The sequence below is a fragment of the Harpegnathos saltator genome, unplaced genomic scaffold (genome assembly GCF_003227715.2).
Source record: "Harpegnathos saltator strain DR-91 unplaced genomic scaffold, Hsal_v8.6 scaffold213, whole genome shotgun sequence".
NCBI lineage: Eukaryota > Metazoa > Arthropoda > Insecta > Hymenoptera > Formicidae > Harpegnathos > Harpegnathos saltator.
The window spans coordinates 595,088-623,080 of record NW_020229999.1 but is presented as its reverse complement, the minus strand read 5'-3'; the positions used below and the strand labels follow the sequence as shown (position 1 = coordinate 623,080).

Sequence of the window (27,993 nt, the reverse complement as noted above, 5' to 3'; positions counted from 1 at the left end):
AATAAGAAAAAGAGTTCATACAGAAAGAAGAAAACCGACACAATAATATGTATAATCATTATAAAATATATATACACACATATAATTGTCGACATAGAATAAAGGATGGGCATGGAGACGGTGATGAAGTACGAACAGCCATCGCGAATCGTGAGATCCTTGTTTATTCAGAGTACAACTCTTTCGTGAAGACATGTAATCCCAGGAATACAATATAGACACAATTGCGCGTGGAGATGACTGGAAGACGTACGAGATCGTTACTTAGGTGCGCGAACGAAAGCAATAACGGATGATCCGCTCATTTCCATCGAGATGGTCCCGTTGATGTGCCACCTTCAACTTCTTACAACGAATTCTCTAAAAAATCTTACGAGTCCGCTAAGGGGGGGAAGGGTGTTCTACTCGTGGTCGACTCGACGAATATGGATTGTCCGTAATTGGTGCTGGTGGGTGGGTGGGTGGGAAGGGGGGGGTGTTCTACCAACTAATTCCCACAACTAATTCCTTGTAAAGAGGGGTATTCAAAAATATCACTTCCGTGAGACTCCGCGATACGTCGACGGCGCGATTTTTCGGTGCCGACCGTTCCTTCCTCATTCCTTCCTCGTAACAATCCAGCGTACGTTATCGATATATGCCGCTTGTAGAAACTGCGCGCTAATCGAAAGAACAAGTAGATGAAACTGATATGTCACGTTATACCAATGTTCGCCGCAAGGGAGACAGGCGAATAGAAGGCCGCATCTTGCGTTCTCTACCCTTAGCTATTAATTTTGATTCTCGCAAGGGACGACCGAGAATGGCAAAAGTGTATCGCTCAAGAATTACGATTAGAGTCTGGAGAGGTTTAAAATCAATTCCCGAATACGAGACAAGTATATACGCAGTTTTTTTTTTTACTCTCTGCGAAAATTCGTCCGACCTACTTCGACTCGTGTCTCACCGTGGATCACGGAAAGGGAGAGAAGGATAGATTCACAGAGTCACCGATTCTTTTTGAGACAAATTCCTACGAGACAGCAGATGGAGACCTAATTCTTCGTTCCTTTATCCTCGGGAATAACGAGTGAGCGATCTATCGCGCGAACATGATATCCCTTTGTAGTGAAATGAGTCGCGGTACCAGACACGTTCCGTCAGCTTAGGCAAAAAGATCAAACTCGCCGACCTAAAGTTGTAAATCGTTAGACAAAGTTATCCTCGGGATGTATATATCACATTGGAGACTACCTATCTACGCGACTATCTATAAACGATCGATTTCACCGTCGTCGTCGTCGTCGTCGTCGTCGCCGTAAAAGTGTACAACTACTACAGTCCCGTCGACGTCACTTTCTCGCACAGTGGTCGTGGTTCCCTACGCACAAACGGGAGACGCTAAACTTATCTCGTTACGACTACCTCGTGTCGGGGAATAATTTTTCTCTTTTTTCCTCTTCCCGATATGATAAAATACTCTGGAAATACGATTCTTCATCTGCTTAACAAAGTCGCTTACAAATCACCGCGTCGCTGTCACCTATACGATTACAAAAGTGATGCCCGGACGCTCGCGCAACCGCGAGTCCGCAGGAAGTACATGTGCACACGATCTCCGAAACGCTAAGGGACAATTTACAAAAAACCGAACGCGGGGTACATGTATGTGTGTGTGTGTGTGTGTGTGTGTGTATGCGTCTGTGACTTTTGTACGCGTGTGCGACTATAAAAGTAAACGACTATGGTTGGTTCTTGCCTATATAAAACTGGTTTCGTTCAGTTACTCCTAATTCCACTTTACCGTACGCGGGTTACATGCAACGTTGCCTCTTAATACTTGCTTTCTCAGGTATCCTATATAATACGTGTGTATGTGCGTGTATATATATGTGTGTGTGTGTGTGTGTGTTGTGTATATTATATATGATATATGTATGTATATGAATATATAATATATATAATATAGTGCATATCCATTCGAATGCGTCGGGGGATTCGTTAGTTTTCTTCTTTCTGACAATACAATAATTCCACATCTCGACTTCGTAAATTCGCCGCGTATTCAGTGCGCCAGACGCGCGGTCGTGGTTGCGACGCCGAATATTTGTTTTTTCACACAAAACACGAGATTCGCATAAAACCAGTGTGATTCGACTGGACAACGTTCACGCTTCGAGCTTAATACGCGACGAAAATACGGGTCAACGGTGTACTTGATCCTCGTATGTAACAGATCCTCGTCGTTAAATAGCACGGTACATGAAGGAAAGGATTTACACACGGCTGTAAATCCTGCAAATATTTCTATCGCTCGTTTATCGGGTCATCTACTGTCACTAGGGGGTTTCTCGATATTCGTTGGCGTTATTCGATCGCATATATGTGTATAAGGGTATATAACATGGCTATATAGTCGTACAGTTTGCGTATCTAATCCTTTCATCGGACCTTTTCTTAAAAATCACCAACTTTCAATTGTGTATGCGCTGCACTTTTGTTAGAAACTCCGCGCGGGTCTATAAAACGCGCGAAAGTTTGGTTCCTTGATTCGTGCAAAAAATATTCCAGCGCTTGAACTTTTTCTTTTTATCAAGACTCGACACGATCATGTTGCATGTGATCAGCAGCAGCAGCAGCAGCAGTATGTGACAAACAGGCTGCACAGCGCCGCGGAGAGAATCTTATTCAATGGAAAAGGAAACTGCGGTCCGAAGAGGATTAAACACGGCGAGGCGAGTTAAATTATACGATCGTGACTAGGATACGAGTACGGATCGACTAGGATATGACAGAGATATGACGAAGAGAGTATTATCGAGTCTCACGAGACCAATTGTCTCGCGGTAACGACTAATATAACAACTAAGCTCAATAATATCGTTTCTCGTCGCAAGTGCCGGCCCGCGAATGAGAGCCCGAGCCGATTTACGCACTATGCGCGCGCGAGATTAGTTAATTCGTAGGTTATAGGCCGACGTCTACAAAAACATTCTCTCGTCGAGTCCGCGCGGCGAATGTGTTCTCCGCGGTTCTTCTACACGATACATGCACTTCTATACCTCTCCGGTAAATCGCTAAAAAAACTACGAGACGTATCTACAGGTCGAGAAACCGAGTGAGGTGGGTCGTTATCGCAATGGGAAGCAATCGCACGCAATATTTACACAGAAAGACACTGGGAGTCGGTTCCCCGAGAAATCGCGAAAACAGGCGAGAGCGAATATTACTAAATCATCGGCATTCTAGGCGGAGGAGATAGTCAATCTCTAATCGACTCTAGCGCACTCGAGAAAACTATCAATGAGGCCATCTACATAAAAAAAACGTTCGGCCGAACTGGCTCCTCGTTCTCACCTCGTTCCAGCGGAAACGATCGTCTCGGGCGGCGCCGCGCCGGTCGCACCAGCGCTGGCCAAGACGACCCGTGTCGCGCAAGGACTTTATAGAAAAAGATCTACGCTAGGCGTTCTACGCGGGGACTATGCCTTCGACGCCGTTTTTGATTGAGTACGTCCACGACGTGGGACGAGAGACTGAAGGCACGTCCGCACAATCGAGAGAGGGGGAGACAGAAGGGCGAGGAAGGGCGAGGGCGATTCTTCTCTACGTTAGAAAAGTGAAAGGAGGGAGGGTAATCTTCGACTATGTAACAATAACACAGAAAAACGCTGAGCGTAAATTCTACGAGTATATGACATCATACTTAAATCACTTTGTAATTTAAATATGAGGGGTTACACAGTCAAGGTGAACGTTACATATATATATATATATATATAGACCTTAAATTAGACGGCTCTCGATGGGGATTTCACTCGGTCGTCCATGAAATCATCACCATGAAATCACCAGACTAGAACTGCGGGTCAATTATGTAGCTTTGGATTTGTTTCCTCGTCGCTCGGTAGTCGCTGAACATCCAATATTCTTCGCAAGGTAGACGCGCGGGCGCGCGTCCACCTCCGCCTTCTGTCAGGAATCAATTTTATCTGGCATCCTTTAAACCGCCTTCGAGAGCCGATCTAATTAAACAACCGCCTCTTATTGGTCGGCGGCTCACGCCGACGTGAACGACGGTAGTTAAAGGCGAAGGGAGTTATGCGCGCGCGGTTCGGCGACGACGCTCGTCGTTATCCCCGAAACTCTAGAAACTCTCGTCGATGCCCCGATCCCGCGCCAAGTTGAAAACTTCGAAGTCGCCGTCCGGTGCCTCGGGTATGTCCGGTGCGACCAAAATTTCGGGCCGTAGCGCCACGCAGTCCCTCGGCGAGCATTCGACGCGCCCTTCGGAGCCGCAGCTGCACTCCACGCAGTTCCCGGTCGAATGCGGCAGAGTCTCACCCTGTCGATACTCCCTCCCTGTAATTCAAGTCTCACGAATACGGATTTCGCATGGGAAAGCATGTACGTCGCGTATGTACACATACGTGCGCGCGCCCGTGGCACACACATACACGAGGCGTATGTGTAAAAGCAAATATTCCGAGCGACGTGAAGTAGAAAATAAATTTCACGCGAGTAAAACAGCCGCGCGTCCTATAATAAATACACACACGCGATAACAGCGTTACAGCGCCTAAATCGAAAAATAAATTATGCAAAATTCTTCGCAATGCAATGAAACTTTATCGCGCGCGCGTACGTGTGTGTGTGTGTGTGTGTGTGTGTACAGGAAATAATAAAAATTTACGACAGTAGTAACAGAACGCGCGCTCTTTAGATCTAATATTTCGAGATTATGCGCGGTTCTCAGCCGGGAGTAATTCGCTACACGTGAGAGAAGCGCGGTTATCATTGAGCACGTAAAAATGTCGGGGATAAAATATATTAGAAGGGACATATAAAGTGGGAGAAATTCAATATACCCATGACGAGGCAAGTAGTCGGCGCGGAAGGTGTCGCGGTCGCCGAAGTTGCGTTAATCTCCACGTGACCTTGCTGGCCGATCAACGAGTTCGCCGCTGCAGGATCCCCGGATGCTTCGAAGCCGTCCGCAATGTCCGTGCTCGCTTCCAGCGACGGTGTGTAATTACTCTCCACCGTGGTCGATTGCAGGGAAGACGGGCCGAGCGACGGCACGGTGCTCGGATTATAATTCTGCCACCAACAGTAAACCTCGCCGGCCACGCACAGGCAATGCGAATTCGTGTCGTAAGATGGTATCTGAAAGATAAAAAGGAACGCAAAGTAGCAAAAGGGCAAAGGATCCCACACGTATATATCCACTTTTGAATTACAGCAACACGATGACGCAAATTGACCGCCTAGTTGGAAATTAAATTAACGCGAATATGTGTAAAACACGAGACGAAGAAAAACAGCGTACTGGGCACGCGTGTATAAATTTTTATTCTTAATTTTCCTCCATCTCGAGAAATTCTGAAAAAGAGTAAGATGCGCTGAAGCGGCGAAACAATATTCGCGCTGCACTCATCCCGATGCAGGACAAACTTCCGCCGAGAAACGCGACCTCTTCGCCTGACACTCCTCGCTTTATAAGCTACTAACTCGGGTTACTAATTAGATGGAGGTGCCGGTTACTAATTAGACGGGCAGTGTACGCCGTGGGACGTGGTGTAACATTTACGAGAAACGGTCGTGCAGGTATCAATTGCATCCAAATGATTTGGAAGATAAATCGACGAATTAACAAGGCGCGAGAAAATGCATGCAGAGAACGACGACGAGGAACGACTTTAGGTCGCGTGGTAGCGCGAGATCGGCCTGGCATCGATGATACAAGCAAAATTTAGGAATTGCAAAACGCGCAGCAAATAACGAAGACCTCGATTCACGGAATTTTCCGAGCAAAGGAAATAAAAAAAAGAGAGAGAGAGAGAGAGAGAGAGAGAGAGAGAGAGAGAGAGAGAGACGAAAGAAAAAAAGAGATAAAAATATCACTCGTCAGCTGCAAGTACAATTGAAACGGTTCCCAGTTACACGTTGTAAGCACCAATTTGCCAGACGTGCGATCTGTTAGCGGCGCACGTTGAAAATAGTGACACGCGGTTATTGCGAGTGGAGCGTTCCGCGTAAAACGCTAAAAGCGGCGCAGTTCACTTTAACGATTATATATCTACACCCGAAATTACTAAGGATATGCTATTTTCCTCTCTTTTCATTTGGTCTCTCTCTCTCTCTCTCTCTCTCTCTCTCCCCCTCTCATTCTCTCAAAAAAACTTTTCCAAAAAACAATTACGCGACCGTATTTTATCGCCCTCGAGAAGATGTTCTTTTGTAAGTTCAACACGCGATAAGAATACAAAATGTTCATTTTATTCGATGCTCCGTCAAATTAGCAACATCCCCCTCACAAATTTCCGCGGAACGATCGAGATACAGACTCCGGCGTTTTTTTCGAGGAAGTGCTCGAAACGAGTTTTCCCGTCGAGAGCCTTTTTTCCTCTCTACCTCTCGCGCGCTCTCTCTCTCTCTCTCTCTCTCTCTCTCTCTCTCTCTCTCTCTCTCTCTCTCTCTCTCTTTCTCTCGGTACGTTCTATCGGTCGTTACCGTTTGGCTGTGAGAATAGGCGTTCCCGTCTACGATGCACTTTTTAGGAAACGGCTCTTCCGTCGTGACGTCGCTGTCGCTGTCGTCCCGAAGCGTAATATCGACTTCGCCCAGGAGAACCTGACTCGTCGCTCTTGCCGGTGCTGCAATCAAAATCGAAGGCGGGAGGTCATCAACGGCTGAAAAGACCGAATGAAGCGCTCTCTCTCTCTCTCTCTCTCTCTCTCTCTCTCTCTCTGTCTATCGTAAAAACGTCACCGAGAAATCGAAAAATGATCGTACATTATCTCCAATCTCCGACATCGTCGATTTCGCCGACGTCGTGCGTGACTTCAATTACCGATCCGTGCGAATCTTTGTAGTTTATCTTTCCTCTGTCTTTCTCGTTTCCCTTTCTTTTAATTCCGGCCTTGGATATAGAGAGATTTAGTACCGTGGTCGTGGCGTGGTTGGAAATTAATTAATATCTTTCTAATTAAAACCGCTAATGATCAAAAGCATAATTAATGGTAATTAGATTAACCGCTACATGGAGATCAATAGAGTTAAAGTTGCTGCTCGCCAGCTCGCGTGTCGCGAATTAATGTCCGGAATTAAATTCGCGATTCGCAATTTCCGAACACGAACTCTTTTCCGTCGCCCACTTCCGAGAAGCTGCCGAGCTCTTTTCTTTTCTCCCCCCTCCACCCTCTCTCTCTCTCTCTCTCTCTCTCTCTCTCTCTCTCTCTCTCTCTCTCTCTCTCACTCTCTTACTCTAACTCTTTGTCTGTCTCTCGAGAGAAGCGAGAAACATCGAGCGCGTGGTCACACGGAGACAATTGTTGAACCGCGCATGGCATTACATGGATAATCGTCACGAAGGTTGCGCGTTTTTCTTATAAAAAAAAAAAAATATTCGAGAATATGAACTTTTATCGCGCGTCGGCGGAGAGTAAGGAGAGGATCTTTCTCTCCTTACTGCCTTTTCCCCTTTACTAAGTTTCTCGCTCTCGACGGCAGGTCATAAAGTTCCGTTAATAAAGCGAGATCGAGCTACCTTTCTCTCTGCCTCTCTCTCCCTTTCTCTCTTTCTCCGCAGCCGAACGCAAATTACTTCGACGAACGGAATCCGAGCTAATCGCGCGATAAATTACGCTACTCGGACGTAAGAATGCGGTGGTTGCGGCGGCCACTTCTCATCGAAATATTGACCTTTCAAAGGCCAACTTATCCGCCGACTTAACGAGTGGAAGCATTAATCAGCCGTCTTTGCGAGCTCGACAAGAGCGCGCGCGCGAAAGAGAGAGAGAGAGAGAGAGAGAGAGAGGAGTGCGCGTTCCGCCTCCTTGAAAGCTTTCAAGGAAATCGAAGTGCGAAGGGGGCTGCGGTATCACAATGGCGTAAAATAGAACGAGGCGTCGCAGACGACCCTTTTACCCGTACCCGCATCTCTCTCTCTCTCTCTCTCTCTCTTCCTTTTCCGCTCTCTTTACCCATGCCACATCGCGACTTCATATTTATTCAAATACCGAAGCCACGAGTTCCAGATGCTCGAGCGAATATCGCGAGCGAGCAGCCGCCGCGACGCAGGATTTATACTTTACGTCATGCCGTATGTCGCCGCACTGCACTGTTCTCGCCCTTCGCGCAGCGCGCGAAATTACGCGATAACGCGAATAATACCGGCGAATAATCGCGAAATTGTTCGGACGTTTATCGGGATGGTCGATTAAAATTATTACTCGATCCGTGTTGGAGCGTCGATTAAGAAGAGCCGTGGAAAAATCCGCCGTAAATATGAAAATACACCCCGGTGCCGGATGATATCGCGAGATAATTATCTGCGGAATTTATTATGAAACGCGAAATCAAGTCGCCGGAGCGCGGCGACATGCGCGCGCGCGCGCGGCGGCGGCGGCGGCGGCGGTTTGATAACGCAGAATATAATACATCAGCGCGACGTGCATAGTTTGTAGAGTGTAGAAGGCAGACGGCCGAAAGCTGCGGTGGCGTTTGGTAGCGTGCCAAATTTCAACAGCGTATCTCATTTCTTGCCAGCGAGAGCGAGCGCGAGTCGTCGGCCGGTTATCACGATTTTACTCAGCCGACGAGTCGGGCCCGATTTCGCGATCTCGCGGTGATCCCCGACGATGGCCGTAATCCGTTCGCCTTTGAAGTGGAATTAGCGAAATTTTTCAACCCGGAGCGAGCCCGACGAGGCTCTCGCCGCGGTGAGAGTCCATCTTTTAACGAGACGCTCGAAACTCTCGATTCCCTCTCTCTCTCTCTCTCTCTATCTCTTGACGCCGTCGCCGCAAGGATACGTAATAACCCGCCCCTCCTCACCCCCCACGAATGCATTCCACCCAGCTTGGTTCTTTCTCTTTCCTTTTTGTTTTTATTCAATTTCCTCCTTTTTATGTTATTTATTCAGCGTCACTCGATTTTCGCTCGCTCGCTCGAGTCAATATACACGCGCCGACGGAGCCGGTGTTCAAATATGAAAGTTACATGTCCGTTATCGCGAATATTGCACGAGGCTGAGAGCTGCAGGATGCCGAGAATAAATGGCATTATCGCCGGTACGCGCGCGACTGTGTGTGTCAATCACAGGTATCGATCACCGGACAGATCCGTCAATCTCGCAGACGTCCGCGAAACGCAGCTGCTATATTCGCTCTCGCGCGAGCGACCTACCTGCCTACCTAATCATTACAGGTGGTGTACAGGGTGTCCGGTAAAGCGCCATGCAAACTTCCGTTGCGAATTCTCCGGTGAAAAGAACAAAAGGAAAGAAAGGAAAAGAAGAAAAAGGAACACGAGCGAGCGGCCGACAACACGAATCGCGCTCGGTTTTCGAAAGAGAGGACGGGGGATTGATGGGTCGACGACTTGGTTTCTCCTTTTCCCTCGCACATGCATCTCACGCGTTTTGTTCTTCTTTTCCCCCACGAAAAATCACCGATCCGCCGCGAATTAGCCGGTCGCGGTCTATCAAATCACCCTGTATGCGCGTCGCGCGAGGCGGTCGATATCGAGAGACGTGGATCGTTCGAGTGTGTCACACAGAATCGCTTCTAGTTTAATTGGCCGCAATCGGTTTACCGAAACACCATGGCGCGCCCCTTCGCGCGGTACACCGTGCTAATTACCAACGAATGCTAATTACGTGCGATTATTCCAATTTCGTCGCGCGCGGCCCGCGCTGTTGAAGCGCGAGCGAGCGAAGCGCTGTGCGACGAACGCGAGCGAGCGAGCGAGCGAGCGTTAAACGGCACGTCCGTTTCCTCGTTTCCGAGACATGTGAAAAAGCGGAAAAATGAGAAAAAAGAAAAAAAAAAAAAACAGGAAGATCGATTCGACGAATAACGATGCACAGCGGCAGCGTTCATTCGCACGAAAGCGTTTTAATTGCTTCGTCCTTGCGGGAGAATTATCGCGCTAAACTAATACACGCGATATCGAATATATATCGCTAACGTACATATAAATATAAATGTACGAGCGGGTAAATTGGATATATAATATGTGGATTAGATGCAAATTAGATGAGAGAGAGAGAGAGAGAGAGAGAGAGAGAGAGAGAGAAGGGGGGAAGGGGAGATGGAATTTGATTGTCATGTCGAGCGATTAAATTAGACAATTCGACACGAGCGCGAGCGCGGGGGGAAGCAAAGGACAGACGTGAGCGGTTAAAGCATTTTCGACGACCGGTGTCCTCCATTTCGTCGCATCGGCGATGCGCATTCACTTCGAAACTATCCGTCTCCATCATCGTCCCGATTAATCACTGTCTTGTCGCGCTACAGTGACGTATGATGCTTCCACAGTACAGTCACATTGCGCTGTCATGTCGGCGATATCGAACGGACATTGATGCGATATGGAGGGCTCCGTATCTGATTGACTTCTGATTTACTTGCGCAGTTTTGCAACGGCGGGGCCGTAAACGCTGAGATACGAGGACTCGATACCGTCTCGTCCGTCGTCCGTTCATTCGTTCGTTCGTTCGTTCGTTCGCTCGGAAAGCGCCGCGAAAACTTTTCTCACCCCGGCCGGGAGGTAATGGCCACGCTACGCAAACTTCCGGTTAGAAAATATTTGTTGACCGGGCGGGAGATAAATCAGATAAATAAGCGCCACTTCGGACGGGGCGCAGAGTAACTCGCGATCGGGACTCGCGACAGGATTCCACGCGTCTTCGTAGTGTACGGGGAGACACCCGAGGATTTATAAATATACACAAAAGCGTGCATCTGTAATATCGCGAACGCGATAAATTCTTCGATTCGTCGTTTCCACGCGAGCGGAATATCGTCCCGGATTCCGCCGTGAATCTGCAGTCATTCGCATATCGAACTTCGCGCAGATAAATGTCTCTTTGCCGATGAGGAGGAAAGAAACGATTTTTCTCTGCGCAGAGAGAGAGAGAGAGAGAGAGAGAGAGAGAGAGATTTCTGTCTCTTTATTGGAACCTGTCAGAACTTTTGAATATTAATTCAAACGATCATAGCGTAACCATATTTTTGAACATATTAATGAGCATTTACCGTTCACACGTGCGAATCGATAGACTCCTAACGACTTTACTTCCGCTACGATATATCCTCTCTGATTAAAAAAATACCAATACATCATTCACCGTCTCGGCGCAGAGCGGTGTCCTTACCGATACATCGTCTGCTTTTTCCACCCCGACGAGCTTCATCGGGACGTCCAATTTCTACCGGAAACGTAATTTCGATAACGGGATTTTACGTAGCTCCGGCGCCGCGGAGGAACGCCAACGTTAAAATCGTTGCTTAATGCTCGACATGTCGAAATTCAAAACGAAGTGGCAAAAAGGCGACTGAGGGAGGCGGGAGAAAGAGGGAAAAAGAAGGAAGTGTCCGTTCGGCGTTTTCCGATTTATCTTGAGCACGCGCGAAAAATCCCCCGCTCGCCGTTCGGGACACCCCTCGTGTGCATATCGTGGCATGAAAGCCCAACTCGGCGGCGGTCGTGCCAAATTGGTTGATATCAATTTCACAGAAATTGTTTTTGCGTCACAGCGGCCCCCGGCCGGGCTTGGGTAGGCAAGAAAAACTTCGCGGCAGTTTGTCGGCCGAGCGGACTTGGCGCCGGTATACATGTTATATTACGGTGCACACGACGGTGCACGGCCGCGGGCACTCGGCAGCCTAATTAAAAATGCTTTCGTCAGGCACCGGTAAAGACAAAAGGAACTTTTGAATGGTACGGGGATCCTCCTCCAAGCTCGCGTGGCGACCCGCACAACGACGATCGCAAGAACGGAGAAAAAGCCGGGTCACTTGCTTTGTGCGTGGCCCGCACCTCTCCTCTCTCCGTCTCCTTCTCCCTCCCCCCCCCTTCTCTCTCTCTCTTTCTTTTTTCCCCGAGCGGTAACTCGCCGTCCATAATTCGTCCCAGAAGAAACTCAGCATCCGGTGCTGCCGGGTAGCTCGCTCGCTCGCGAGCATTGTTACTCTCAATCTCCACGGCGGCCCGAGATACACGACGAACGCGACCGCGGTCGCGTTTCCATCTGCGATCCGATAACGACGACTTAATACGGTCGCGTTTAATTATTACGCGAGCGTAGAAAAGCTGCGCCGCCGCGTCGCCATCGGGAGCCGAAAACACGCTGCTGCGGCGATCAATGAACAATCTCACAATAATGGGCGCTAAATAAATAAACGAACGATGAAGATCGTTATGAGAGAAAGGGGCCGAGAGAGAGAGAGAGAGAGAGAGAGATATATATATATATATTATTCCCTCTCTTTCGTCCCCCCCCCATTTCTCCCCTTTTTTCACCGATATCCCGCTACAAAGTGAATAATTGTTCGCGACGTTAGCGCAAAGCTTCCACTGACACACGAGCGACAAAAGAGAGAAAGCTAAAAATTAATTCGTCATCCGCGAGAACAAATGGAGATATCCCGGATTACGCGATACTCGCATTCTATTCGCTATCTTCTTGCGAGCAAACGTCGCTCCTCGAGCAGCATCGCGCGACGCGAGGCAATTCTTTCGGCGAGAACGCGACACTCCGCGACTAAGAACGTATTCGCACGCGCGACTGTAACGATCGATATTTCCCATAAAACGAGATGCAACGTCATCGCTTCGGCCTTCCCGGAAAAAGGGAAAAAGAAAAGGGAAAAATACATCTGCATCGTTAGAAAGAGATCGCGGCGAGTAATTGCCTCGTTCGGCGCGCCAAAGGAAAATCGACTTCGATTCCTCGCCATTGTTTGCCCGTACGTGCATTCGTCGGAGGATTCGCTGAGTCGTCTATACGATTTTTGTTGCCTCGGATCGCCGTAGATCCCTCGAGTACACACACATACACATTGAGTGTGTGTACAGAGCGAAGAGAGGAAAAGGGAGAGAGACCGCCCGCCCTTTTCACTAGCGGCTCGATTGGTTAATATCCCGGTATCGTCCCGGACTTGATAGCTAATCACGTGGCCCTGCCACGACGTTCATTTGTTTTGCGGCACGACGTGCCATCCAATTTTCTTCGCGTACGATCGATCTCTCCCCTTCCCCTCCCCCCCCGCCGCCCGGCTTGTACCCGGATTTGTACCTCGCCGCGTCGCCTCGGCGCGGTACCTCGCCCCGTGTCTACGGGGTGTCTTGAGACCACGTCGAGGGCTGCGATCCTCTGAGATTCCTCCGGCCGCCAATCGCCGAGGCGGCGACGCTTTCTCGCGTGATTAGCGAGAGAAAATAAAGGGGATAAAAAGAATCCGCTTTTTCCGCTAAATTAAGCCCCGACCATTTCCCGGATGGACGTGAAAGGAAATTCGCCGATTAACTTCAGCCTGGCCTCACCTCTATGGGGCTTGTGCTCGAGATTTAATTACAAGGATATATATGACGTTAAAAAAGATTGCGGCGAGTGAGCGTCCGGACGAACGTTTTCTCTCGCGGAGGAAAAATCGACGTCAAGCTGGCCGCGGGCAGCTGCGGTTAAAAGCTCATTCGATAGTTGCGGAGCACCCTATGTATCATTCTGTCCACTGCAAGGGCGGATTCTATCCGCGAGCTAAGTGGGTTTCATCAGACCAAGGGCTCCAAGCCATCTGAGCCTCTTCAAGATTAAACGCTTGTCTTTTTTCCATTACTCTACAGAAAAGTACGGGCTTAAAAATTTCGCGAGAACGCTGCGCGAGACTGCGGCCGAACGGGTTCGAAACGGAGAGAAAGGCGGAATACTGAAGGCGCGATGCACGCCGGTGCAATCTCGAGATACAAATCGACACACGAATGGCACCGAGCGAGGTAAATCTGCGAGTGCGCGTGCACGCGCAATGCGTACTTTCCCACCACCAATTGACTGCGTTCGTTTGTTTCTTTTTTTTTTTTTTGTTATCTCCCAGGTACTTAGCCCCGTTTTCGAGTTTTCAACGATACAATGGCAGATTATTATTAGGGTCGATGGAGAGAGATAATTGGGACAACGGGCTAAATGCGACAATGGGATTGCGCCACTGGCGCGGTGCGACGGACCCGATATAAAATATCGCGGGGACAGAAATGCCGCGAGTGGCGAGTTCGCGGCTCCTTGCGAGACTGACGTATCGCGCGAAGAAAAAAATATTCATACCGACGGGATTCAGTTTGCTGCCGCTAATCTCGCCGGATTGCTCGGTGCACCTCCCACGGTGTGAACTTTTCGCCAGATCCGAGCAAGCGAGCGAGCTTTCTGCGAGGCTAAAATTGTAGGAGGTTACACGGCCAATTCCATCGGTTCGATCTCGCGACCCGATCGAGCGACCGTTCGATGAACTTTCGCGACTGTCTAAAATAATGACCTAGTATCCAAATAGTGCTCTCTCAAGCACCGATCAAGTACCCCGCCCTTCGCGGACCTCATCCACGCCCGACTGAGCGCCAGATCTTTTACTTTCGACGCGAGAGACGCGCGACATTATTATTACCTTCGATATTGAGGGGCGCAATTAAAAAGGAAAGGAATATCAGCCCTCTCGGAGCCGCGTCTCTCTCCTCCCCTTTCCTCCTCCCCCCCTTCTCTCTCTCTCTCTCTCTCTCTCTCTCTCTCTCTCTCTCTCTCTCTCTCTCTCGCTCGTCAGACTCCGTCGCGCATCGGTTTTCGCCGAGCGAATGAGATTTCGTTGTGTTGCGAATGAAATTAGACCCTTCGCCGAGCGGGATAAAAATATTCGAAAAGCGCATATCGGATTTGAGGAATGCAAATCGCGCGCGCGCGCGCGCTGGTGAAGCTTTAAAAGAACCGTCCCGGTTCCGCGGCGGCGATTCTATTTCGAGTGCTCTCCGAAGAAATCGCGCGACCGCGCGAAAGTGAAATCGCGCTCGGCGGAACACCAAGTCCGTCGCACTTTTTCCATCTCGCCATCGGGGTAAACAACGGGGTACCGCGCGCGTCGATGCGCGAGAAACTCGAACAACTCTTCTCGCGCGTCCCAGTTAACCCTCGTTCTCCTCCTTGCGACGAGTCCGACGTTGGAGTCGCGCCAAGTTTCAGCGCGAGTGTCCCCCGCGACTCGTCGCGCCCTGTTGTTCTCTCTCTCTCTCTCTCTCGCGCGCGCGCGCGCGAAAAGTTGCCCCGTGCTTAACATATTCCGCGAAAGTCTCGCTGGATCGGTCCGCGGGACTGAATTATTCTCGAGGAACTGCATTACTCACGAGCGACGCCGTCGCAAAAATTCGCTCCTCGAACAACCCCGCCGCCGCCGCCGCCGCGCGGCACTCGCGTCATCTCGCTCTCGCGAGCTTCCTCGCGCTTGAGGCGCGACGAAAGAAAAGAGAGAAAAGACAAAGGAAGAAAAAAGAGAGGAGGAGGGGAGGGGGGGAGGGAGAAGACTCGCAACGGATCAGCACCGCTCTGAATTATTTCTTCGAGCAACTCAATTACTCACGAGCGACACCGTCAAACTCGTCCCGTTTCCATTTCGCTTCATTTCGCGGCGAACGGCGCCGTCGCAAAATACGGTAATCGCCGGCGCAAACGGCGCGCGCTCACGACTCCTCGTGATTCCGGATGTCCCGCGGGGCCGCCCTTAATTCGTGCGACCCTTCCGCTTTTACGACAAACCTCTCGGCGACGATTGACGTCGGTCGTTAGACTTCGCGAAGCGGATCGCGGGTCACGATAGAGCCCGCGGTAGCGTGAGCATGCGTGCGTGCAAATGAGGAAGTGCGCTGCGCCGGTTTAACGCTCGCTCTAATTACAAAATTGGGTCGCGCGCGTGCGCGCGAATTTCCGCGGGCGAATTCGATGAGGATGAATCCGCGAGGAGTTCCGCCGCCGCGAAATCGACGCCGGAAATCACGCGACGATTTCCCCGGCTACGATTCCGAGAATCGTCCTCACGCAATCACGAGATCGCGGAACGATCCAACGAGCGATTTTTCTTATTCCTCGAATCGAATAACAGGGAAAAATCGGGAGATATCTCAATCGGGAGTAATATTCAATAATGATCAATTTGCAAACGCACATCTCTCTCGACTGAAACGGAAGCCAACGCGGAACCGTGAAACCGGAAATATATTTCGCGCGCAAATGCGAAAACAGCGCACAGGCGCGTTTACGAGACAGCCCCGAGTTTCGAAAATAAGAGAGGAAAAAAAAACCCAATATCAAAGACTCAGATGTCAAAAATTTTTTACACCCAATGCACAATGATACGACGAGAATGCGCGCGTTTGTGCGCGAGTGCGCACGTACGTGGCTATTCGCGCGCGTCCTGCATATCCGATGAAACGTATAAATCACCCATCTGATCTAATTGCGCCGCGAACAATTGTCGATCGTTATCGCCGGCGGTCTCAAAGAGAAGGGGGAGAGGTTGAGGAAGGGAGAGAGCGCACGGGAGATTGAAATCACCTCGAAATTCATAAAATGTAATGCAACGAGAGATCAAAACAGTCGCGGAAACGTGTGTTTCAATTTCAGGCGTAGAAAATGCCACCTTTCTCGCAATTTTACGGATTTCCATGCTCATTAAATTCATGACGCTCGCGCTGCCGCCTCTCTCGCAATTTTGTACATCTTTTTAAGTGTTCAGCCGCGCACCAAATCATTACGAACGACCCATTCGAGACACACCGACCTGCGAAAATTTGAAATAAAAAGTAAAAAAGGAGAGAGAGAGAGAGAGAGAAGGGGAAAGAAAGAGACGGAGAGCTTTTTTTTACAGATACGGGGTCGTGATAGAGGATAAATTTACCCACGGCATGTAGACGTAATTTCAGGCAGTGTCGATGATGTAGCAAGGCAAAGCGGAGATAGGGAGATTGAACGAGTGGGTGGTAGGCAGACAGACAAAGAGGAACAGAGAGAGAGAGAGAGAGAGAGAGAGAGAGAGGGAGAGAAGAAAGCAACGAGATAGAGAAAGAGAGAGGCGGAGAAAAAGGAAAAGCGTTCTTGTGAAACACGAGAACGAGGAATTCTCATTCTCGCGGCTTTTTTTCCCCGCCCTCGCTGCTCGAATACTTCCTTCCGCCATTTAATATCGCGCGGCATATCCCGTGTCCCTAAAGTACTGCGTTTTCCCTCTGACGCTACGCTCGCACTCGAAGCACTAACGAGCACGAGAGTTATCGAACTCCGGCTATTGAAATAGTTCGCGATTACGAGCCGGCCGTGGTGGAAGCAGAGGGTGAGTGAGTGAGTGAGAGAGAGAGAGAGAGAGAGAGGGGAAAAGAGAGAGAGAGAGAGAGAGAGAGCGGGAGGGTGAGGCCGAAACTTTGCGCTGAAAACGATTGATCGGCAATTTAGTGTTCGTGATTCCGAAGTCATTCGTGTCGCGGACGAAATTGCATTTTACGCGTCGCGTCTCCGCATGCGTCGCGCGACTGTGTCTACGGATCAATCTAACGTGGGGGAAAATATTTAATGCATGCGCATACGGAAGTGCGACGAGCGCGAGAACAGGCGGGGGATATTCCCACTTTCTGATCCGCGGGATTTCCGAGCGATTCCGAGTCGACTTTCCCGCAAGTGAGTCTCGTGTGTGATCGCACGGCTGAAAAATTTAATATATCAATCGCGAACGGGATATTAATTGTAGTACGAATGAACGAACGGCTCGCTTTGCAGCCGTTCCGAAAAAGAAGAAAAGAACAATCCACCTGCGATACCAAGGACCTATAGTAGATACCGAATTTCACGTTCGACGCGCAATAACGCGAGACAAAAAATATTCGTTAACTATTCGCGGCCTTCGATTTCGCGAAAACCCCGCTCTTCTCGGCGCCAATGCGTCACCTGGGCGTTTTCGCCGCGAAAATATTAATTATCCGAACAATCGCGGGACAAAACCCAACGGGCGATAATTCAGCTGTGCACCGCGCCCGCGTCGACGTTTGCCGGTGTTTCTGCGAAAAGAGACCGATCGACGAATTAAGGGGACTGGAGGGTCAGATTGCTGAAAAATCGTGCTTGTCTCTGATAATATTTTGTGACGAACTGAATAAACGTGCAGGGATGAAAATTTTAGGTATATTTATACAACATATGAAGAGTAGAAAAATTTTGTTTATTAACAAATACTCGTATAAATATACGATATATATAGCTGAAATATACTCTCCTTTTTTTTTTCAAAATCGTTTTATCGTTTTTGCAGTAATATCTCGGCTCTCGGTAGTCCGATCAGAGCGAATTTTAGCTAGAAATCTTGAGGAGGCTTATCATTATACGGTGAACCACTAGAAAAAAAAATCGAACAAAATTAACAAAATGGCAGCTATTATTAGAAACAAATTGAAATTTTTCAGTTCTTTTACAATAAAAAAATTAATATCTCGAAATGAAATATTTTGACGGAGTCGTCTATAGTTCACCCGAAAGCCACATGAACAAATATTATTGCTTTAAAATTTCAAATGGATACGAAGCTCAGTTTCGGAGAAATCACTGCAAAAAGTTGAACAATAAAATTTCGAGAAAAACACGTTTAAAATTTAAGCGGACGTATATCTATATGAGTATTTGTCTAAAAACAAAATTTTTCTACTCTTCATATGTTATATATGTAAAATTTTCATTCCTGCACATTTATTCAGTTCGTCACAAAATCATTATCCAAAACAAGCACGATTTTTCAGTAATCTGACCCTCCAGTCCCCTTAAAGCCATCGCGTCGCGCGTTTCCCCAGCGAAATCGACGTAACATCGCGTATAAACTGCTCTTTCGTATCGTTTCCACTGTGGCCGAGATATAAAATAATCACGCGGTCCTTGCGTCCGATTGGCAAGCCTGTGTGCGCTCAGTCGCAGCAAGTGCACAAGAGTTAGAGAGAGAGAGAGAGAGGGAGAGAGAGAGAGAGAGAGAGAGAGAACAAACGAGCGAGCGACGCGGCGGTTAACGGCGCTCGACATTGCATTAAAATATATTACGGCCGTCAAATTCACGTGACGCGACCGCGCGTCAACCGAGCGCGTGCTTTTCAAAAACGTCCGCTGAATTTCGCGGTCGGCGCTCTCGTGAATTCATAAAACAAGCAAGCAAGCAAGCAAGCAAGCAAGCAAGCAAGCAAGCAAGCTAGCTAGCTCGTCTTCGCTCGATCGTTCATCCGCAGCCGACACGACGCGTCGTGCAATTTCGCGCGCGAACATGAAATATGGAACGGTATGAATAACGGCGTCAAGTTAAAACGAGTACGCTTAACTCCTTTGACGATCTTGCGGTCGCGCGCTCGTATGTATCTCTCACTCTCACTCTCACTCTCTCTCTCTCTCTCTCTCGCAAGCGTACGCGAAAGTGCGGAAAAAACGATTACGCGAATCTGTCGCCGGCAACTTAACGAAATTTCTCGCCGAGAGCGTTGCACACCTGCGCGCACCTGCGTGCACCTGTGTGAGACGCAGCAGGCGCGCCGTGCCGGCGTATACCTTGCGACTGCGTCTCCTCCTCCATCGAGTCGGAGCCAATTTTTCCGTGGGAAAGCCCGGGTACTTTCGGAGCGAGCAATCACGAACGAAGGGTTCTTCGCGAAATGAATGAATGCCGGAACTTTGTTCCGCGCTTAATTTCGAGTGGACTTCCTTCCTCGAAGGGAATTTCAATGCAAAACTCGGTTGTACGCGGAGGGGATGGCTGCTATGATGAGTGAAGAGGATCTTATTTCTGGTTATTTGCTTGTTATTTGAAGTTTTTAGAGTGCCTGTTGATTTGTAACTGAAAATGCTCGTCGGGTGCTCTCTAAATTCCAAGGAATGGAGTTCCCAGGCGAAACGAGTGAAAAGTGGCAGTGTTTTCGCTCGAGGCGACAGTAAAAATACTGCCGCTGGAAATCGCAAGAGCGAACGCGTCCCACTCAAGCTTAGAGTGGATTTTGACTCCATATGAACGAATTCGCTTCAGCCGGCCACGGGCTGAGAATGCGTTCTCGTGACGCGGTGGAAAGCAGTCGGCTGATTTAAAGTTGCGACTCTTCTCTCTCGATGAGTTTCGCAAGGCGTCTACTCCCGTATTCAACGGGGAGAATTCGTTGCTTAATGATTCTTAAGAGATTCGCTTTCCTCCCCCGGTTACGGAGCTCGTTGCGAAACTCGAGTCGAAGAAAAGCGCCGCAACTTTCGCCCGTAAGATTCACTCTTCAGTTTCGACTGAAAGTACTCGACGACTCGTTCTGCATAAGTAAAGAATCGCTCGAACCGCTCGCGACTCGGTGGTCACTTCGCCCTCCGAGCGAAGTTTCACTCCGAGAAATTCAGAGAGAGAGTAGCACCCTGCTGCTGCACGCGCGCGTCTTCGATCTGTTAACCACGCTCCGGAATGCGAGTCACACGTGTGATGTAATTATTACCTAAGCCCTTTACGAGAGTGGAATTAAACCAAATAAGATTAGCATGCACGACGTGCCGCGCGCATACGGCACATACTCGGGAAAGCGGCAGTTCTCGTTCCCTAATACCAATGCGCGACCCGCGCATAGTTTCAGCATTCGGTCATAATTATTTTAACCAGTAGAAAAAAAGACGTCGCGTAGATACACATCGCAGCGGACCGGAGTTCAAGCGGACACGATCTCGCTGCACGTCGCGCAATTAGCGGCTCATTCAGCGTCGAAGTGAGCCCCGGAGGCCCGGCGTTTCCGACTTGAAAACTCTCCCTCGTAATTGACACAGGCGATACTACTCCCTCAAAGCGCTCGCTCGCGCGCGTGTGTGTGTGTGAGAGAGAGAGAGAGAGAGAGAGAGAGAGAAAAGAGAGGGAAGATAGAACGTCGTGAATTATAAGACGGAAAATTCGAAACAATTTTCGCCGCCAAGCAGAAGGGAGGGGAAAAAGTCGGAAGTGCGCGAGAGGAAACAGCTTGTAAATATTAAAGCCGCCGGTAAGCGCGTGGCGCTTGTAGATTATGCGATGCAAATGGCACGTGCGCTCGCTCGCTCGCTCACGTTTCTTTCCCGGCAGCCGGCTTCAGAAAACTTAACGCACGATTTACCCGCGGTGGTGGAAAATCTTCCGCGATTACGCTCGGCCGCCGGCTCGGTGCCGCTATTGTTTCGCATTTACACGGCAACGGCGACGTGTCCGTAGCACATTACACCGCAACACGTCCGGCCGCGCATCAGTCGGCGAGCTCTTTCCGCCTAAAAGCGGCCGGCCGCAAAGACACTCCTCGGCGGAAAAAGCCGAAACGTCTACCTTGCCGAGAGCAAATGGCAGGAGCGCGGCCGAGATACATTCGAATCGCGATTTTTCCGCCAGTTACTCCATTTTCTTAACGCGCCGATTTAAAGGGCCGAGAGAGCGCCGGAAATTAGTCTCTGCCCGCGATTACGGGAGGAAGTTCCTCCCCTCCCACCCCCTTCTCCAACGCTTCTCTTTCGCTCCCCTCTTTCTGCCTGACAGAAGATTTCTCGCACTCGTATCAAGTTCGCAAGGTGTCGCAGAGGCAAGACGCCGCCGCGCAGCGGTCGTAAAACACGTTCGGATCAAATAAGTTTCTCCCGGAGGAAACCGCCGCGACCCGGAAAGGATAAAAGTCCCGAAATCTCACGAGCACTACCGACCACGGCTACCCTCGACCGCCGGTTGTATAGAAATTGTATTTATGCGCGCATAATCGTCCCGCCGAAGAGGTGGGGAAGGAAGGAGGGTGGCTCTCCCGCTAATGCACAGCATAAACGCGAGAGCCCCGCGGGTTGCGGCCGAGCTTTCAGAATTCAGTCGCGATATATTCGTCGACTGCTAAATGTCAACGATCAAACCAGCGCGGAGTAGATTCCTAGGACGCGATAATACCGCAAAAAGCGGGCTATCTCCGAGAACGTGCGGCCTTCGCGCTTCTGCTCCGCGAACAGGAGCGGAGCTTCTTTCTTCTTCTTCTTCTCTCTCTCTCTCTCTCTCTCTCTCTATCTCTCCCTTCGGCGCCGCCAACGCGTAGCAGTGCAACGTAGTGCTTTTATTCTCTCGTCTCGTATCCGGCGTATTTCCTGGCGCGTTTTATTTCCTTCGAGCCATATTTCCGCGGTTCCTTCTCACCGCCGCGTGTAGAAACGCCGTACAATCGACGGCGGCCGCCGCCGCCGCCGCCGCCGCGGGATAACTTACTCTCGGTCCGTCGCCTTCGCGGCCATTAAATTATCCTTATACACCGCACCGTTTATCCTCGGCGAACTGTATCACCCGAAGGCCGAGGATTTATCGCACTCTATATACGCGCCGACGATATTTCCGCCGTGTTTCGCGGCCGAAGTCGTCGCCGCCGCCGCCGCCGCCCACGTTTCTGAAAGGGAAACGGTTTTGCGAAACACCGGACGATGCTTCTTCCGAACTTCCGCTCGTGTCTGCTCGTCTGTAGCGCCGGGATACTGCAGTTCGCGATATATTTGCCGAGTGCAGCAGACCCGCGCCGGAGCCAACCTTCATCTGTACGGAGGCGTACAGATTAATCTGAGAGAGCGATTCCTTCTCGTCGTTCTCGCGCGAAAACGCGGCGACATCATTCGTCACACTTCTCCGTTTGGGCTTAATGATATCTCGTTAATTATCTCCGCGGCCGCTTCTCGAGTTGTCAGGTCTCTTCAGTCCGCTGAAAATTGAACGAGATAGATGAGGTATGTTACCGCTCGGCGCGCTTCCACTTTCATTCGCCGCGGTCTCGGTTTCTCGCCAGCTACCTCGGCGATTATGTATTTACCGTCCAGCATTATTTCACTCGCAACAGACGATCCGATCAAAGAAAACCCTTCGAGGTACGACGGAGAAATAAAGGATATGGGATGAAAGCTAGCTAGCTAGCTAGGCGTTGCAGGGTTTGGAACAACGGCGGTCGCGAAATCGCGGAGCGGCGAATCTCGGTCGGGATACAAATGCGCGCACTTGATCTCCGAATTTGAGCAATTTTTTTTATCTCTCGTCATTTTTCTTCGGTCTCTGTTTCTCCTCACCGCGCCAATAAAGACTTCGCGACACTCGCTGCACGGCGCCATACGAAATGATGATGTTAGCGATGAGAAATCGCGAGTAATTTTTTTCGCGTTGAGATAAATCGGCTTTCTTCGCAAGTAGCGGCAGCACTCGCGCGTCGAGTGGACTCATATAAAAGCGTGCCCCGCGCGCGAACTTGCTTTCTCTCTCTCTCTGACTCTCTCTCTCTCTCTCTGACTCTCTCTCTCTCTCTCTGACTCTCTCTCTCTCTCTGACTCTCTCTCTCTCTCTCTGACTCTCTCTCTCTCTCTCTGACTCTCTCTCTCTCTCTGACTCTCTCTCTCTCTCTGACTCTCTCTCTCTCTCTCTCTCTCTCTCTCTCTCTCTCTCTCTCTCTCTCTCTCTCTCTCTCTCTCTCTCTCTCTCTCTCTCTCTCTCTCTCTCTCTCTCTCTCTCTCTCTCGCTCCCTCTCTCTCCCTCTCCCCCCCTCTCTCTCTCTCTTTTGGTTCATGAATTTGTAAGTAACTGTAAAACCGCCCGCCATAAAATCGAATCAACTAAGCGTCGTAATGAATTCTATACTCCCATCGCCGATGTACTCCGAGTCGAAATCTTGGCTATATATTAATCCTGCGAATTTTCCGTCGTGCTTGAAGGAGCAATAGAGAATCTCAAGATACCAACGCTTTAACGTTCTATTGCTCTCTCCTGATGCCGCAAATGTTTGTCGACATTTTCCCCGACATTGAATCTTGAAACAATACAGTTAAAAATTGCTTGATATTCGATTATCTCAATATTCCGTACATGTTCAATCGTCCTTCGTAATTTCGATGAGCGATTAACTTACTTTATTTCGATGCGGACAGAAATGTGCATTAAGCATACTTTTACGCAAGCAAAGATTCGCACGGAGCTAGGATTATTATAAATAAAAAGCCAGAAATAAATAACAAGATTAAAGGACAAATGGAATGGCGACCTGATTTTATCCACAATCTCTTTATTATCACCTTTCTTCAGTGTTGGCAATCTCCGCAGGATTTGGACACTCGAAAAGGATGAAGGGAAAAGAATTGCAAGAATTGTAAAAATAGCGCTCCTGCGCTCGATAATGCTGTGCTGAGGTGTACAAATTTAGACTCGACATAAATAACAAAGCTAAACAAAAGTGAAGAAAGAAGAGGTGTCATCAGATTCAAAACGGAATCTCTTTCGCTCCAAGGAGTTGTAACGACAATTTTACTGACGCTAACAATAATGCGATTCGATTGGTGAAACGCGCGCGAATTAACGCGATATTGACGATAATCCGATGGAATATTCCAAGGGTCGGCGAAATATGTTAATCATTCGACGTGCAATTGCGTATGTCGCGGTACAAATACGATCGAGACGTATCGATGCGATTATGAAAAAGCGCGCGACAGCACGAGTGTACTCAAACAATCGGCAAAAAAGGTCAAGTCGTGCTCCAATCAATGACGCGTACGTCATCATAATCTCCGCGAGATCAAAACAATCCACGCGCGCAAAACATTCCGTGAGTTCTATTTCGAATTTACCAACGATGTACATTTCATTGAAAGATTTATTGTTATTGCATCGAATCCAAATTTAAATCTTTACTGCTGCCCGTACACACGCAAATGTGCCGTTTCTATTCTTGATATTGTCCTCCTTACCACCCACCCCTCCCGATTCCCTAAATCCAAAAATTTCAATCATAAATGACGATAAGCCAATGATGACAAAGGGGGAAGTTTGTTATTTCGTTTATCCGTTAATCCTGCTATTTGTCCGCACTAATTATTTGATATTTGCGTATAATCACGCATGCTCTACTTGAAGCCGAACAAGTTAACACATGTAATTAATATTGTTTATTGGAACGAAGAAAATATCAAATGCAGATGGAACATTGAAATAACCGAATATTAAATAATATTCCGATGTTGAATGTTTCTTGGAGCGTATCAGCTTGGAGAAAATGGCAGTGACTATCTGTAAGTAGTCATCAAAGAAATGACAATAGCCTATTGTTAGGTTGCGAAATTCTTCATCGGTCCCTCATATTCGACGGAATCCGAAGAATCAACGTAAAAGCAAAATTTCGATTCAGGGGAAACTTTCTCCCAAATTTAATTTACGAGTCACCATTAGCAAAATATCGACACAGGAGAAACTCTCTCCTAAATTTAATTTACGAATCACTACCATTAGACTGCCACCCTAAATCGACGATCAAATATCAAATTAAGGAAATTTTTAATTCGATATGCGCGACGACGACAATTCCCGGTCGGTTTAAACGGGTCAATGCGATCAGCAAGACGAGTACGTAACATCGACGTGATTAACTACAACAACAATTGTGTTACAGCAATACGCTTTAATTGCGAGCGATGCTATCTAGTGATTAATTTTATTCGGAAGCGGCCAGGCGACTGAGAGGGAGGGGGGGGGAGGGAGGAGGCGAGTGTGGGCACGGGGAACAGAGGACAACGCCGTTAATTCGATAAATTAATGATGCTTTAGTAGACACACACCTTGCTAACGAGGATCCATTGTTCGCGATATCAAAAGAATCCTCGAATGACCATCCCGTTATCGAGCGCGGCGCGATTCGCTAAAAAGACGAGAAAGAAACGACCTATTGTTTATTTTTCCTCCCCATTCGTTAAACAATTCGCACGAGACACCGGTGTTAATTGGCGCGCCCCTAAGTCGCATTCGCACACACGTACACACGCCCCGCCGGATATGTTGTTATTGTTTAAGTGGAGTACGGGTCTTAATTAAATATGAACGCCTTTTCGCCGCGTCCTTATACGTTATACAATACAGCCCCGTCGCTAGAGCAGGGAAAATAAAAAGAAGAGAGAAAAGAGAGAGAGAGAGAGAGAGAGGAGAGAGAGAGAGACAAAGAGAGAGAGAGGGGGGAGAGAAGGGAGATAGAAGTCTGTAGTAACTGTGAATATATTCGTGTCCTCGTAGGCATTAATAAAAAATCGTTTACATCAGAAATACTCGTGAATCGAATCAGTTTTCTTTTCGAGAATAACTCGCCGTGATATCGATCGTTCAAGGGCGCGACAGACGGCGGTGTCCGCCGTGTATGTATATCTAATGCTTCGTCGGTGGTGAAATAATAACGCGCCTCGCGAACACGCGAAAGGCACACACCGAATGCACCTCTCTCTCGTCGTCGCGAAATACAATTTCGTGGAGAAAAGCGAGAATCTGGCGTCGCGCGGAAATACCGTCGCACCTCCTCCGCCGCGGAGTGCGCCGAGGAATTCGCGGGAGGAAATCGCGGCGGGGCACTCGCGGCCCCCGGGGGAAGCGCGTACGCGCGCTCGGGGGATGCACGCGGCTCCGAATCGCGAATTCGCAGGCGGATTTGCGTGTCGCGAGCGCCGGAAATGCACCTAGTAAATGTACCGTCGGCGCTAAGCGCCTTATCTACGACGCGCAGCGACCACAGACGTCGCGTAATCCGCGTCGAATTTCGCTGACTGTATTCGCGCGGTGCGGCGCGGCGCGATGCTGACTGTATCATCGCGGGATATCCCGGAGTATCGACACCCTTTCGCCCCAAATCTTCGATATAATCAGTGACTCGAATCGAAAATGCGGCTGATTTCGTGTCTCGATATTGCGACGCGTCGCGCACATATAATAATAAATAAGTGTAAAAAAATAACATAGAAAAGAACGAAACGACGAGACGAAAAGGAGAAACAACGTTATGTCGCCGGATAGCAATTAGAAGTAAAGCGTTTTTAAAGCTGGTCCTTCCTCCGAATCTTGAATATTTGATAATTCAAATAAAAGATACGGATAATTTCACGGCAATATTGCGAATTATAATATCGAGTGACGTATAGGTGATATAATAATCAAGTGTGAAATAACAATAGGATAAAATAGAAGAAACACAAAGTTGTCCCACGACGGACGCATTGTGTGCGACGTAAAAGTACCGATTTATTAAGTATCCTTCGTCTCTGGTCTCAGATAATTAATAATTTAAATCGATGGTATGAATAATTTCGCGTCAATATTATAATAATATATAGCATCAATAAAATACAATATCGATTATATATATACATAACGTGATAATTATTCACGAGTGAATAACAATGTGGGAGAACAGAAGAATGTCGTCATCGGATGCACCGTGTATAAAGTGATCATACACACCAGTTTCTTATATATGATCAGTAATAAACATATCCAGAAAAAATAATGTATTTTTCGCAGATATAATAGCGCAGATATAATTTTGCGCGTAAACATTTTACACCCTTCCCATCGCTTGAAATAAGCGCTCGTCAATGTAAACAACGTAAAAATCCTGACGGCATCATAACAACTCCCATAAAAAAAAAAAAAAAAATATCTGCCTCAAGCCTCAGCATTCACGTGAATTCCTCACATTGTAAACATGCTTTCTTTGTGCCTCGATGTAGCGATTCACATACCATGTCTCATACTTTTAAACGTGACACGTCAAACGCGATGTGAAATAAGAAAGTGATCGGATATATTCGCGCATTCGAAACGGAAATGCGATTAGGAAACCGGTAAACTGAGGATGCAGCAGATGCTGGCCGGAAGTCCGACCGTCAATGTATTCGTACAGTTAGTACTCACCGGCTATCGAGCGGGCGACGTGACAGCGCAGCAGGTAGACGACGACGAGCAACATCCGCTGGAGTCTCATCCTCTCTGTCTGTTCTCGGCCGGCCGACTGGACCACGACCAGGGTGGAAACACACGTGAACACCCCGCGACGACGGCACGTCAGGCGGTGCTTGTCTCACGAGCGGTGGTCACGTTGGCACACTCACGTTGTGACGCCGCTGCACAACCCGACGTCGCAAAACACGAGAACCGTCGCGGCACGCAGGAGGGGGCCAGGAAGCCAGGAAGGAAGAAGGAAGGAAGGAAGGAAGGAAGAAAGGAAGGAAAGAAGGAAGGAAGGAGCGAGCTTACGCGAATTTCGACGTACAAATGCGCGCGTCCGACGTCACGATGCTCGCATCCTCGCGCCGCGCACTTCGGAGTCTGACTGAGCGGCGAGCCAATCGCCACGGCGAACTCCACTCCGCCGCGCAGCGAGTCGGCGCAG

General features: G+C 48.8%; 1 protein-coding gene across 1 annotated transcript; it reads right to left on the bottom strand.

Annotated features, from left to right (window-relative positions):
* Positions 1 to 93: 93 nt before the first annotated feature.
* LOC105189892 (uncharacterized) lies at positions 94 to 27,949 on the bottom strand. The gene is made up of 4 exons (XM_011152283.3): positions 27,516 to 27,949; positions 6,493 to 6,635; positions 4,848 to 5,145; positions 94 to 4,341 (listed from the first exon to the last, which is right to left on the bottom strand). The coding sequence occupies exons 1-4, from the start codon at positions 27,583 to 27,585 to the stop codon at positions 4,127 to 4,129; spliced, it is 726 nt and encodes a 241-aa protein (XP_011150585.1). The 5' UTR covers positions 27,586 to 27,949; the 3' UTR covers positions 94 to 4,126.
* Between the last annotated feature and the right edge of the window lie 44 nt (positions 27,950 to 27,993).

Coding starts and splice junctions, on each gene's coding strand:
- LOC105189892 (XM_011152283.3), bottom strand. CDS start 27,585: ATGAGACTCCAGCGGATGTTGCTCGTCGTCGTCTACCTGCTGCGCTGT. Junction 6,636..27,515: donor CGTCGCCCGCTCGATAGCCG/GTGAGTACTAAC, acceptor TTTTGATTGCAG/CACCGGCAAGAGCGACGAGT. Junction 4,342..4,847: donor GACTACTTGCCTCGTCATGG/GTATATTGAATT, acceptor CTTGAATTACAG/GGAGGGAGTATCGACAGGGT.